The 14,919-nt window shown below is 46.3% G+C and overlaps 1 protein-coding gene across 4 annotated transcripts; it reads left to right on the plus strand.

Moving 5' to 3' along the window:
* Window positions 1-233: 233 nt before the first annotated feature.
* TBXT (T-box transcription factor T) lies at window positions 234-7,600 on the plus strand (the record flags this gene model as incomplete). Of its 4 annotated transcripts, none has more annotated exons than XM_082306294.1 (8): window positions 234-439; window positions 612-876; window positions 1,494-1,628; window positions 2,377-2,438; window positions 2,527-2,588; window positions 3,522-3,698; window positions 5,329-5,461; window positions 7,333-7,600. In XM_082306294.1, the coding sequence occupies 8 exons, from the start codon at window positions 234-236 to the stop codon at window positions 7,598-7,600; spliced, it is 1,308 nt and encodes a 435-aa protein (XP_082162420.1). The 4 variants fall into 4 exon arrangements, with proteins under 4 accessions (XP_082162420.1, XP_082162421.1, XP_082162422.1 ...); XM_082306295.1 differs by having other exon boundaries at window positions 5,332-5,461; XM_082306296.1 differs by having other exon boundaries at window positions 3,525-3,698; window positions 5,332-5,461.
* Between the last annotated feature and the right edge of the window lie 7,319 nt (window positions 7,601-14,919).

Consider the following 14,919-nt stretch of genomic DNA (forward strand, 5'->3'; position numbering starts at 1 on the left):
GGCAACGGCCGGCCGGAGAGATCAAAGCGGCCGTCCGCCAATCAGCGGGGCCCCCCCGCCGGCATTGTGATGTCACCGGGGGGGTGTTTATGACGGGGTATAACAGCGGCCCCTTCCCCGCTCCCGCTCGCTGGGGCCGCGGAGGTCAAGTGGAGTCAGCCCGGCCCCGGCCTCGGCCCCGGCCGCCGCTGGGGGCTCTGCCAGGCGCCGGCCCCGCCGGCCGGGGGGCCAGGATGAGCTCCCCGGGCACGGAGGGCGCGGGCAAGCCCCCGCAGTACCGCGTGGATCACCTGCTGAGCGCCGTGGAGAGCGAGCTGCAGGCGGGCAGCGAGAAGGGGGACCCCACGGAGCGGGAGCTGCGGGTGACGCTGGAGGACAACGAGCTCTGGCTGCGCTTCAAGGAGCTCACCAACGAGATGATCGTCACCAAAAACGGCAGGTAGGGGTGCCGCGGGCCCGCGCCCTCCCGCCGCCGCCGCCCCCGGCCCCGGCCCCGGCCCGGGCGCGCCTCCGGCGGGGGCGCGGGGCTGCCGGGGGCGGCGGGCCGGGCCAGCCCGGGGGGGCCGGGGGCTGCCCCCCGCCGTGCCTCGCGCCTCCCTGTCGCCCCGCAGGAGGATGTTCCCGGTGCTGAAGGTGAGCGTCTCGGGGCTGGACCCCAACGCCATGTACTCCTTCCTGCTGGACTTCGTGGCGGCCGACGGGCACCGCTGGAAGTACGTGAACGGGGAGTGGGTGCCGGGGGGGAAGCCGGAGCCGCAGGCCCCCAGCTGCGTCTACATCCACCCCGACTCGCCCAACTTCGGCGCCCACTGGATGAAGGCGCCCGTCTCCTTCAGCAAGGTCAAACTCACCAACAAGCTCAACGGCGGCGGGCAGGTAAGCGCCGGCACCGGGACCCGCACCGGGACCGGCACCGCGCCGCCCTCGCCCCGCTCAGCGGGGCTGGACCGGCCGGGCCCGACCCGTCCCGTCCCGTCCCGTCCCTGCGGGAGCCACCGCTCACCCCCCCCGGTGCTCGTTTGCGCACGGCTGTTGTCACCGCGCTGGCCTGGGCTGGGCCGCGCTTTCACACACCCCCCTCCCACCCCCCCCCCCGGCTGCCGCCTTTCAGCAGAGCTGGTCTTTCCGCCCAGGATGGCAGCCTTGATGTTTTGACTTTCTTTTTAAAGATGTCTTTCTGGTCTGAGTACCTGGTAACGCCAGCGGTGCAGTGGATGCGTCTTTCTGGCTGTGTATCACCAGCGTGTTTGTGACTACGCAAGCTGCCCTGTCAAGTGACAGGGATAAGTAGGCAAAAAATTGGGGTGTCTGGCTGCGGTGCTCCTTTCCTTTTCTTACAGCTTCGGCTTTAGGGGTTTTTGGTACCTGTTGCCTCTTTCTCCTCTGCTGGAAAGACGGATCAGTAGATACTTTAAAACCTGAGTGCTTTCTGTGCCTGCCAGCATCTGCCGCCGCTCTGTCACTGCTGACCCGCTCTGTCCCTTTGCTCGCAGATCATGTTGAACTCTCTGCACAAGTACGAGCCAAGGATTCATATAGTGCGAGTGGGTGGCCCGCAGCGGATGATCACCAGCCATTCCTTCCCGGAGACCCAGTTTATAGCCGTGACGGCCTACCAGAACGAGGAGGTACGCGCAGCAGGGAAGAAAGGACGCAAGTACCAGGAGGTTTCAAGTGGCAAAGTGCATGTTATAGAGCAAAATAATGGATCTCGTTTCACGTTTTTCAGTTCTTTCTGTGCTTTGTTTGAAGCTAAATGTAAAAAAAATGAAATTAATAGATGTAAAAGCCCAATGAGTGTACAACAGCACAAAGTTCTGATCACTGTGCGTCTCAATATGCACTGCAAATTCATTGCAGGAGAGTAATTCTTAAAAGATTCTGTGGGGCAAACAAGTATGGTAAGAAATACGGTTGTCCTTTTCAGCTGTACAGTAAAATAACTCAACATGCCATTTTCAAAACTGGCCTTTCTCTGTTAGCCAACATGCACGTCTATGTTTAACGAACCTGTAAATTATCAGTCTTTTTGAGATTTTTCTTTTAAGCCCATTCTTCTGTGGCTTGAAATGTGAAGCTTTTTATAACTCTCTAGTGTACTACCTTTCTTAGCTGTTTCCTTAGCTGATCAATAAACCCAGGCAATTCAGTCTCTTAGAATTTGGCAGAGGGACTAATTCCTAGCCCTCTGCTAATACTTCAGACCTTAGGGGCTGTTTAATTGATGTCCATAGGTTGGTATTATGGGCCTAATCTTATTTCTTCACAAATCTGTGATTTCACTAACTTCAATGGATAGTCCTAACTCAAATCCTAATATCGGTATGATAATGGATGGTGATACTTGCAAATAAAAATATTTGTTGTTGTTTTTAGATCACAGCTTTAAAAATAAAATACAATCCATTTGCAAAGGCGTTTCTTGATGCAAAAGAAAGGTGAGAGTTCTTAACTTTAAAGTGTAGATATTTTATGTAGATTTGTAAAAGCATATTCTTAACTAATACAACTCGGTTTCTTTTATAGAAGCGATCACAAAGACATGATGGAGGAAGTGGGAGAGAACCAGCAGTCTGGGTATTCGCAGTGTACGTTTTCTTTCATTCTGCATCATGAATGTAATTTGGATTTCTTCCGTCTCATCTGTTAAGTGAAGCAAAACTTCGAGAGCGGTGTTTGCTGGCTGGCTCATTAGTTCATAGGGAGAATAATATTAACAGTCCTTATGATTGTGGTTCATGCAGGTTTATGGTTGTATAAACATTATGGTCTGTGTGTGTAGTTAAGACTTCTGTCTTACGTTCAAAAACCTTTAATGGAATCTTGCCTTTGTGTCCAAAAAGACAGCCACCTTTGTATAGAAGGACAGCAGTATTCCTATGAATATGGAGACAAAAGTTTATTTCAAAATGCAGCAGAAAATTATTGAGATGGCACTTATGTTTTAAGCACTTTAAGAAAATTAGAGGCACTTGCTTAAAAAGTTTTTTTTCAGATGAATAAAAAGCATTAGTGTGTTAACGATTTCTGTTTTAGCGGATTATTGTCAAAAAATGTTGGCAGCCTATAAAGGGGGGAAGTTGAGTTGCGGTAGGAATTATTTTGTTTCAGTGAAAACACTTAAGAGTTCCTTTTAGCAGTCTGAGAAACCTCAGAGCTTAGCTACAGATTGAGACCCCCAAAGGGCAACTTAAAACTGAAGATTACACTAACGGTTACTGAGCACAGACTACCTGTGTAAGGGAGGGTTTAACCATTTCACTGTTTCCTTACTGTGATTGTAATTAAATGGTAATTTAAAAAATAATGTTAGCTTGACATGGGACTTTTTCTAACCTGTTATCTAATTTGCCTTCATAAGATCATTTAGAGACCCAGATTTTTCAGCTGTGTTGAAACTCTGTTTCCTTTCCCGAGCGTGCGTTTCCTCGCTGACTGATTGTTTATCTCATTGCTCTGTGATTCTTTCCCTGCCCGGCTGCGTTACGCACCCATCTTACAAACCTCTTGCTTCCCCCCAGTAGGTAGTTGGCTTATTCCTGGGACTGGGACTCTGTGCCCACCTGCCAGTCCTCACCCCCAGTTCGGAGCCCCCCTGTCGCTCTCCCCTGCTCACAGCTGTGAAAGGTACTCATCGCTGAGGAACCACCGTCCTGCCCCCTACCCCAACCCCTACACCCATAGAAACAACTCGCCAAGTAAGTCTGACCTTGCAGCTCTCTAAAAAGGTGGGAAATGAGCCGAGGGATGCGAGCGTTGAGTGGTGGGCGCCTCGAGCGATGCCACAGAAATGGAGGTCGCTATCTAGCTCTGTTTGCGCAAAGGGCTTGGGGCCGGCATTGCAAAGAACTAGGGATGATGAGTACGTGTCCCCAGTCTCTTTACGGTGGAAAAACTGAGGGTGTGTAGAACTGTCTCCTGCTAATTGATTAGATTATATTGTGCTGGCTTTGTCTTGTGCTTGTGAATTCTTGTAACCAGTGAGCTTAAACTGACATTGATTTTTTTTTTTTAAGTGAAGTTTGTGAGCATTTTAATTATTAGTTATAGGTAATACAATGAAATGAAGAAGTATATGTCTGGTTCTGTTAGTGTCACTTGTTATTAACATATAATAATTGAGGGCCTGATTCTGTCAGTTTTACTTGCCTGTTGCTGTAGTTAACATCAGTGCACTAAGGTTGTTCTCAATGAATGTGTCACAGCTGCATACACTGAAACAATATGCAGCTGAGTAAACTGCAGAGCTGTTTAAAAGTTGTGCTCAGAAATTGCCAAACAGCTTAAGACTTAGTGTCTTAAGCCATAGGTACTTAAGGGAGAGGAGAGAAGGGCATTTTTAACAGTGATTTTTTTTTTAAATTTTATTTTTTCTTTCTTCTGGTAAAGACCTGTTAACAATTTTTGCCCTTCAGCCTGTATGGATATTGAAGGTTCCCATTTAAAAAAAAAAAAAAAAAAAATTAATTGTGAAGTAACACACAGGCTTCTAGATGCAGTCTGGCCAATCTTGTTTTCCACTTTAAAATGAACTACAAAGCTGTATACTAGCTTTCTGTGGACCTTTTTTGCATCTTGGAAACTTTATGCCAGTTTTGTGACTTGAAACAGAATAAGAGAACAAAACACCTCCGATGTTCCTTCTTGTTCCCTGGTCCTCAGCAAGGAACATCTTCTCCTTCCCTTAGCCAGCTGCCACAGCAACTTCTTTCTCGCTAGGGATGGCTGTATAGCATTCCCTTTATAGCTTCCTAGTGCCTCTGCCGTGTTGGCCAACCAGTTTTGGTCACAAGCGGAGTAGTTTAAGCCACAGTCCAGTCACTCCTGGTGGTGCCCAAGGCAGACTTCGGAGCCCGTGGTGGCATGCTCAGCTCAAAAACTGGGATGTGTGGTCCAGCAATATGCTTGTGATCCAGGGCTGCCAGGCTGTTACTGCCAATGTAGGTGATGGAGATAAAGAAGGTGCCCTGGAAGAGTGATTGGGATAGCGTAAGTAAGGAACCTGCCTCTTCCCACTGATGGAATAAGGAAGCATGGGCTGAATTAGCAGGTGGTTTGAAGACAGCTTTTTGGCTGTAGATCCTTCATAGAAATAAGACTTTGCAGTTTTAAGTTGAGCAAAACAACACATCAGCAGGGGCATGCCAGTGAACGTGTTGTAAACTTGACGCAACTGGTAGCTGCCTTCATTTTTCTCTGTGTGTGTGAAGTTTGGTTTTTTGCAAGGCAGTAATGAGGAGGGTGGTTTAAAGCTATAAATTGCGTTTCAATACAAGATTGTTATTTGGTCCAGTTCTAGTGTGTTTAGGTGCTTGCTTGTTTTCTCAGCAGCCTACGCCGATAACTCCTCTGCCTGCCTTTCCATGCTGCAGTCCCATGACAACTGGTCTTCCCTAGGAGTTCCCGCACACACGACGATGCTGCCCATGAGTCACAGCACTGGCACAGCTACCAGCTCCAGGTAGGAGTCCATCCCTTGGCAGCCCTCAAATCGCTATATTGATACTTTCTGGGAAGAGAAGGCTGAAAAAGGAGGTAAAGAGTCACCAGCAAATTAGAAATCCTTATGGCCATGTGCGACTCGTTGGCCATCTCAGGGAGGGGGGCACTGAGAAGGACTGTTAACAAGGAAAAGATTGAAGAAACGATAAAAACTATTTTTTTTATGTTTTGGTTTTGGAAATGTAGATACTTCTAACAGCAATTTTTGATAGATGAAGGATTGCAAATCACTTGAACATCCATTGAATTTGAGGATGCTCTTTTAAGCTTCATCTTTAGAAAGTTTAAAAGTTGTTTTAAAAAATGTTTAAAAAGTTATTTTTGATCCGTTTAATTTTAGTCAGTCACTGCTTTCCTATCCATCTCCACAAACCCTTGTTCTGCTACAAATGAAGGGGCAGCGAACCATACTGTGGAGAAGGAGCAAGTGGTTGGGGCAGTAATTCCTTACTTGAGCTTTGCCACAGAAGCCAGCATAGCGTGGGATTATACACTTGGTCAAAACCTTTGCCACTTTGTGATCATATAAATGTATCTTTTTCTCCTCTTTGTACTTTTTATCTTAATGAAACTTTTGGATCCTTTAGCAGGGATTTAGTTTACAGTCAGTCCCTTGGAGCTAAACTTGCAAATTCAAAGAAATACAGATAAGGTGCTAAAATCTTTGGTATTAACCACAGAGGGCTGAGGTTTGGGCATCTTTATGGGTAATTCAGATCTACCACTCTGTGGAAAGCATTTTTATGTGAACCGTGCACATAGACACTTAGCTACTAATCAGAGTACGTACTACCACGCAGTATAAAATAACTATTACTGAACATAAGTTCAGTCCTGAACATATGTTAATGAAGTAAACAGGTCCTCCTAGCACTTCTTTCCATGTCTGGCCTCCAGGATACATATTTGGGAGGTTGCAAAGTCCACTGAGTTTCAGTTGCTGCACTAAGAGTTGTCTAGTAGATAAAACCCTTAGAACTGGAACTGTGGGACCTCAAGGAAGGCATTTCTGCCATCCCTTTTGTCTAAGGCCCCCTGTTTTTAAAGTAAGAAGAATATCTTATCTTTTTTGCTAAACTGCTTGGGATTGATAGGTAGAAAGCGCTGTGTGGTATTACACAGCACGACTGATTTTTTTTCTCATAGTGTTTCTCTTGAATTAGCTTGTTTCTTTTAATTCATATGTGTGTTACACATATGTATGCGTGTATATACATACTTGGAGGAGAGAAAAAGTGGAGGCTATGGTGTCCTGACAAGGATTTTTTCCTTTTAAGCAGCCTTTTCTGTAGTATCTGTGCAATCTGCAGCCATCGATCTAGCTCTTCCCCTTCTAACATGAGATGATGAACAAGGTCCTAGGAGGGATGAATTGCTGTCTGGAGGCATCTGTCCCTCTCTGACTACAGAGGCACTCAAGGGGGATTAGGGCTTTGACAGACTCATGGCAATGAATTCAAGCCTGTTGGGTTTGTCTACCCCCATCATGTGGCTTTCCCCTGAGGAAAGGGTATGGCATGGCTCAGGAATTGGCTTGCAAGCTTCTGCATTTTTCAGGCCAGCCTGTTCATTCCTCAGCTTGGATTAAAATTTGCTAGCATACCCAGTGCTGGTCCTGCTGTGGGGAAAACAGGGAGATTTGATTTATTGGTGGGGTGCCATGAACATGACCTCCTGCCTGGGGGTCCTTCCTACCTCACAGTGGCTGGGAGCTTCCTAAGGAAATTCACTGTCTCCAGCAAAGAAACCCAGCCTGGGAGCTGTGTTGTGACTTGAGCAGGCACTAGAGTCACTAGTAACCTATTTTATTTATCACTTTCCCTCTTTCAGTCAGTATCCTAACTTGTGGTCTGTGAGTAACAGCACCATCACGCCAGTGTCTCAGTCGAGCGGGATGTCCAACGGCCTGAGCTCCCAGTTTTTGCGTGGCTCTCCAGCGCACTACACTGCCCTTCCGCACCCGGTCCCCGCCACCTCCTCCGCCTCCCCCCTGTATGACGGCGGGGCGCCCACGGACCTGCCCGACAGCCAGTACGATGCCTCCGCACATGCCAGGCTAGCATCCACGTGGACGCCTGTCACCCCCCCTTCCATGTAAACCCAGACCTTTTCCTATAAGACAGACTTTTTAGCTACTGAATTACTTTAAATGCTTAATCCTCACGGAAGAGAAAAAGGAGACATGAAGTAAATTACAGCCAAAGCATCTGCACTGCTTTGCATAGAGCATCTACGTTATACCTCTTATAGTGACCAGTGCATCACTGACTTCATGTGGAGTTTACAAATCTGGTGAGCGTGCAATTCTGAGAGCAGATTCACTGCTTTTAATCTTTTTTCTTTTTTTTTTTTTGTTTTGTTTTAAGTTTGATAGACCTAAGTTTTAAGATTTTTACTTAGATTCCAAATTTCTCAGTGTTCTGATATATTTGGACCTGAAGTTTGGCGTCGTTCTTGACTAAGTTACTCCTAACTGTTTTTCAGTTAATTTTTGTAATGGCAAACTTAGCTATAGTCACAAGAAGACTTTTATTAACCGTCTAGTTAGAAGCATTCTGAAATATGCACAAATGTAGCTGAGGAGTGAAGTTTTTGGAAAATCATGTGCACTAACACGTATTTGCCTTACAAATACGTTGTGTTCTTAACTGTATGCTTATTTCCTTGCTGCTGAATTAATGTCGAGACAATCTGCAAGAACTATATTCTTCTTAATAAACGCAGTATTAATGTTTGGTCTAAACTGTTTTACCCAAAAGACTCCTTTTAGAGGTAAGTTTTGCTGCTTGATGATATAGATTTCAAATACCTGTCAGCTTAGCTAAACATCCAATTTCAAACAGCCAGTGTCTAATAAGAAGCCCTGTCCAAAACCTTTTTGAGCCCTTGAAAAAACATCACTTTTTTTTTTATGGTCTCTGGCTCAGGCCTTAAGGGAGGGAATTCAACACCCGGAGAATCATTCTAATTTATTTTATTTCAGTATTGTACTCTGTTGATCTATATTTATTAATTGGTAAATTACAACTTTATTTTCTACATGTTAAGATATGTAAATAATCCCTCAGCCTACGGTGTACTCTTTTTAAGACAATCATACGTGGGATATGTCACCCAATGGCACATTGAACAGCATGGATGTAAGTAGTTAACTTATTGTAAGAGGGAAAGCTCTAGTTACCAGTAATTTGGGGGAAAAGTGCAGATATACTAAGCTTTAAAATACACTGACTGCTTGACTTGCTGGAAAGATCGGGTCTTGATAAAATACTTCCTTCAGGACTGATATTAAGTAATATGATCTAAATTTCTAATGCAGGCAAACCCAAAACATTGGCTCAAAGTGTGCCCTTGGACATGTCTCTTTCTCCCACTGACTCTGGCAAGTACATATCCTGAGGAAAGTGAATTGTTTTCCATAAGCCATAATAACTAACTTTTATAATGAAGTGCCTAATATTGCGACGCAAAATTCAGGGAATTCCTTAAATAATTCATCGGTATGTGCTACAGTGGCAGCTTTACGATGAAAAAGCAAATATTTGCCACCATTTTGGTCTCCTTGGCACCCTATGGGAAGGTCCCTGCACCTAGAAAGACTTTGGCAGGGATTTCTCCCTGCAGAAGGATTTGCGTGCAACTGCAGGCTGCGGTCTCCCAGAGGTACCCCAGCAGGAGACAGCACCAGAAGCAGATGGCTGCATGACCGCGTTCTCTGTCAATATGTAAATACTGGTCTAAGTGCTCCTATTTTATTGTGAAGGTAAATTGTGTAAATGATGTAAGTGCATTATTATTTAGACTATTTTGTAGAAGTTAGCAACATATTGTGAGTTTTTTTTACTTGTATTTTGGAAGTATAATTTAAATTGAAAAAAAAAAAAGAGTAAAGATTCTTAAATAAACTCGATGCTTAATTTTCAGTTTGTGGGGGGTGGTGGGAAAGGTGAAACAAATGCACATCAGACATATTGAGCCTACAGTATGTTGCCCTTCCATGTAGTGGTTTCACAAATAGTTCCTGCTGCACAGCGGCTTCCGGCCGTGGGCGAAGGGTCAAAGAGTTCTTCATAAGCAAATTAATGATTATTTAGTCATGAAGAACTCAAAAAGATCTCTTGAGATGCTACATTCTCCTCATCTTCTTCTATTCCTCCCCCCCCCCCCCCTTTTTTTCCCTTTGTTTTTCCCTCCTTTTGGTAAATCTTTGACTGACTGGTGGTCAGAGATGGTAGCTGCAACTGATGTTGGGTGAAATCTCTTTTCCCACAGTGACCAATTTGTAGGGTAAATGCTGGAGCTGGATGCAAGCCTGGCAGCTGCTGTGTTCTACCTTGACAACCAGATTTTTCAAGTGTGTTTCTGAATACCCCCCACCCCCCCCAGTAATAAATACCTAACTGCTGCCTGGTATACTTGGCTGCTGAAGGAGTCTGTGTTATAGGCTGATGTAGCACTACAGTGACTGTGCATGTAGCTGAGCATGCAAATGTCACTTCTGAGAGCTGACGCGGTCAGCGGGGGGGCCCAGCTCATGTCATGGAGGGAGCCAGCTTTATCCTTTGCCCCAGAGGTATGCCCTCAAAGCAGACACATCAGGGGGAGAGGATGATCGATCTGCCATGCAGTGAAAGGGAAAGGGACTCGTAAAGTGTGAGAGAGGTGCTAGGTCCAGGGCTGCAAGATGTCCCCTTGCATGGCCCCTGGCAGGGAGGCCACTGTGGGGCTGTCTTTGTTCCAGAGAGGCTTGCATGGAGGACAGCCCACAGCTGCTGCCCAGCACAGAGGTCAGCAGTTTCTCAGGTTCTTGTAGGGCTTCTACTGAAGGAAAAAATTGACATGTCCATGTGGACAAAAATAGTTTCTCCATCTGTTGATTTAGCTGGGGCTTGCTGAACTAACCTGCCTGCAGCTAGGGCCTTCTGGCCGTGACGTGGAGGAGCCGTCCCCACATCCTGCCGTAGCTTGATGCATGGCCTTGGCGGCCTCTGTGACACTGCTCTGGCGTGCACTTAAAGCCAGCAGGAACTTTCCGATGCCTGGAAGACCGTGTGATGCTAACCTGGGAGCTGAACTCTGGGTCCTGAAAGAGTTCAGTTCTGAGTCCAAGAGGACTGTTCTGCCTGGTGAGCAACTTTGGCAGCATCCTGCCAGTAACTTCTCTGATGGTCAATACTTGCATACTTGTTTTAGATCTTGAGCCAAAAGCAGATTACCATTAAACTAAATTAATTACCATTGAAAGATTTCTGAGCCTGAAGAATAAGCAGACACAGACACACACAAGACCTTCACAGATGCAGCATTGTACGTCTGCAGGCAGCTCAATGCTGGTATCCGATGGATCTTACCTAATTGGCTTTTTTGGTGTGGGTTTTTTTTCCCCTCTCATACTTTCAAATTAAAGAAACTGAAACCTTTCATGCCATTGAATGCAACTTGTGTGCCACTTTAAAGCAGACTGAACATTTCAACATTTATCTTTTCACACCTGCTCTGCCACCATCTTCTTCCTGAACCGTGCTTTTTCTCTTACTGGGTTCGTGTGGCCAAGCAGCCATCAAAGGCACCTCAGACTCACAAATACCGTCGGGGTTGTAGTTGCTGGAGGAGCCGGGCAGTCAGACCCAGATGCCTCTACAACGACTCAAGCCAGCATGAAAACCACATGGACTTTGTGTGACTCATCTGGAGAGGCTTTTCTCACCCGTGGGCTCACGACAGCAGCGCCATGCTGTGCTCCCGCCCCGGCTGCCCGCCGGTGTGCCCCTGGGGCTGGTGGCGGAGGCGAGGCAGAGGCACAAACGTACCCGACATTTCCAAACGCTGAGGAAGGCTGGTGTGAGACGGCTCGCCTTGGCTGGCCCACCAGCAAGCAGGGCTCTGTGGTTTCCCTGCACCAGCTCCACCGCGGCTCTTCGCTGCTCCTGTCACTGTGCCACATGCCAGACCAACACTGGGGCTAGAGACGACTGTGAGGCTGGGAGAGGTCCAAATGCTCAGGGACTAAGCCATCAGCAAATGGTCAGGATTCTTAGGAAACCTATATTGTTTACCAACTCAGCATGTTAATGCTTTTTTTTCCTTTCTTTATTTTCCTTTGGGTAACGACTAGTTGCTGGCTGCAAAAATCTATGTAGACCCCTCAGCCCTAGTGCATAGAAATGTCCTTCTCTGTCTGCAAAAGCCATGTGAATACTCAGTCCCATGCAGGAGTAAAACATGAGACCAGGTATTCCCACACTTGTCTCCAGCCTGACTCTTCCCCATAGATGTCAATTAGACTTGTGAGTTATGTGTGATAATGCACATTAAGGTACTGCATCATTGATGCCAGTAGTCCAAGCAGTAAAATGTAATTAAAATAAAAAGCAACTAAAATAAAAAGTAAAAAAATTTAAAACGCCACACATATTCTTAGGCGGGTGTAAGGAAGACAATAAGAAGAAACATGTATGCTTTTTAAATCACACACAGACCCATTCCAGTGGCTTAGATCTGTGGAGAAAATAATTTCCTCTTCAGGGAGTCTGGCTTTATCTGCTCCTGGATTCCTGTATCTTTAGAAACTGAGATAAAGAAAAGGAGGGAGCCAGTCTGAGTGGCGCATGGTGCAGTTCCAGTATTTCTCATAGCGTCTAACAGCATCTTACAGGTGCTTTTATTTCTGACAATGGCAAAAATTCCTTGAGAAGATAAGAATAAACCCAAACCCAGGTTCTCCCACTGCACATACCATCGTGGTGGGCTTTAAAGCCCAAGGTTATATGACTGGCTAGAGCAGTTGCTTTTGTAAACAGAGAAGCATCAGAGCTTCTCAGGGATCTCCTCCTGGAGCCACCAGTGCTTTTCAACTCACAAAATTTGTCCTTCTGTCATTTGTATTCATCTGCACCCTTTGCCCTCCCAAGCTGACACTGCTAGTTTTATTCCTGGGAACCACACCAAAGCATCCATACACAGACAGAGTCTTTGTTAGCCCAAGCGTTGGCTTATGTTTATCATGTTTCAAGTGTGTCTGCACTGCTGATAGGAGCAGGGTGGGTGCTGAAGCCCATTCTCAGCGATAGTTTCCCAGAGGTGGCCCTTGGCTGCCTGCAGCCTTGAGTCAGCGTGGAGCAAACAGCAGCGCATTGGGTCTTACATATATTGCGTATCACCCCGTATGATTACACAGGTCACTCCAATTCGAATTTCAAGCCAATGAAGGCTTTTTTTCCCCCTCTTTTATGAATGGCACAGTTATAATAAGCTTAATATACTTTTGGTGTTGCACTCCTGATGTGTTTGATCCCTTTCTCCCAAGGCACGACCTGGGATGGTGCTGCACATATGTGACCAGAGGAGTGAATAGCCTCCTATAGACGGCTGTCTGTACTTGCTGGGCAAGCAGCTTGCGGCTTTTTTCTTGCGCTTCTGTCTCCTCTCCCAGTTTTGCTGCACTGCAAAAGTAGGTTACTGTTTCTTGATGCTAGTAAACTAATTAACTGCCTCAGTCAGTCCATCAGCGCCAATGATTCCTCTGTGATATGCAGTCACCAGACTTGTACTGCATAGAGTTGGAAGGGGCCTCCTGAATCCAGTTCCTTAATTATAGACAATCCCCTCACCGAGACCTTTTAGGAAGGCACTAGGATTTGTTTCCAAACCAGTTGGCGAGATTTTGGAGAGGGTTTTTTGTGTGCCTGTGGCAAGTGGTGCTGCTTTTTTTGTTGGGAGACTGTTGCAGTCCCCTCGCTTCTCAGTGCTTGAGAGCTATCTTTTAATTGACATCTGAAATTTATCTATAATCATCTTATGACTATCTGTTCTTGAGCCAAAACCTATTCCCAGCTTAAATAGTTCTTCTCCCTTGGTAGTGTTTAAGCTGATAGGTATTGTTAGGCAGTGATTGCTCTGCCTCTCTTTTGATAAGTTATAAAACCCCTTTTTTCTTCTCGGGTAGCTTTCCCTCTCCTGCTGGCCCTCTGTGCCCGTATGGCTTGATGAAAGGGAGAGCATGAGTATACATGCTATAATGCATGGGCTTGCAGAAGAGCCTATGCAACGGTGTGCTGCTTTCCTACTTGCACAGAAACTAGCCCTTTTGGTACCTTTGAAAACCACATTTTCATTATCTAGAGTTACATCAGTGATGGACTGGTTGTGGTGATCCAAGTCCTTCTTTAGCTATTTTTTGCTAATGAACTCCCATCTTTTGGCAGAAAGTATTATTATTAGTCTCTTGACTATGACTTTGCCCTTGTCCTGTTCAGCTTTATTCTATTTCCATTGCTCCCCAATTGTCCAGTTTGCTCTGTGAGATATCTCCATTCTGCTGTGCATTAATGACATCTCTCAGCCTCAGATCTCCAGCAGATTTTGACAGTGACCTCTTCATTTTCAGACTAAGCCATTAATGAAAGTGCTAAACCAACACTGGTCCAAGTCCTCTGCTAGCAGCCTTTCTCTAACCTGGCCCTTCCTCAATAGCTGTGCTCTTACCTGCTCTATAATACACTCGCTAATCTCCATTTGTGATTTAAGAGAACGGTCTCAGCCCTGCATGGATAAGGACAGTGGCTGCCTCGCTGGCAGTCTGGTCACCTGCGAGGGCAGAGCCAGCAGGGAGAAATGGTGCTGGGGGGGGAGAGACGCATTTCTATAAGGCCCCCCCATAAAGCTCTGCAGATTGTCCCTGGCCCTGTCCATGGCACGGGAGGTTCAGAGGGTTGGAGAGAAGCTGTGACATCTTAGTGCTTCAGCTGAGGCCAGGTAACAATAAACCCAAAGGCCATACCAGTTTCCATTTCCATCTCTCTCCTTCATTATCCTTTCTTTCAAAATTTGTAGCCAAGCTGTTTGTTCTGGAAGATAAACCTCCCAAAGCCTGTCACATTCGATTGCGTCTCTGCGAGTCTTGGCCTTGCTCAAGCAGCTTCTTCCCCTGTCTCTTAAAACACACCCCTGACATCTGCTCTTTGCTAAATGTGCAACACCAGCCCTGAGCTGAGGAATAAATGTTTGCTGCTGGGTCGCGATTTCAAGTCCCCAAATTCTGGAAGAGAAATGATGTGTTTATTCCTTGAGCTCAAGTACACTCACCTGCTTGAACTTCAATTGCATTTTAGAGGTAGAGGTAACCATTCCCAAGCCTCAGCTCCCATTAGCTTTTCTGCCTTTGCCTCGGCGCTATACCTCCTCCTCCTCACTGAGAACAGAAGCAGGCTAACGAGCGCTCGTGAAAAGAAACCCTCTATTATCCTTAATTTCCATCCCACTCTAACGGCACAGCAACCCTGCTTCTCTCTCTCTCTCTCTCCTCTCTGTGCACATGGGCTGTGGGCTTCTCTGGTCCTTACCCTTGGCAGAGGCTAAAGCAGGATGGAGCGTGTCAGGTTTGCAGCACTTGAGCTCTCTGAATATTGTTAAGTGACT

Source organism: Platalea leucorodia (genome assembly GCF_965183815.1).
Source record: "Platalea leucorodia genome assembly, chromosome: 3".
Classification (NCBI taxonomy): domain Eukaryota; kingdom Metazoa; phylum Chordata; class Aves; order Pelecaniformes; family Threskiornithidae; genus Platalea; species Platalea leucorodia.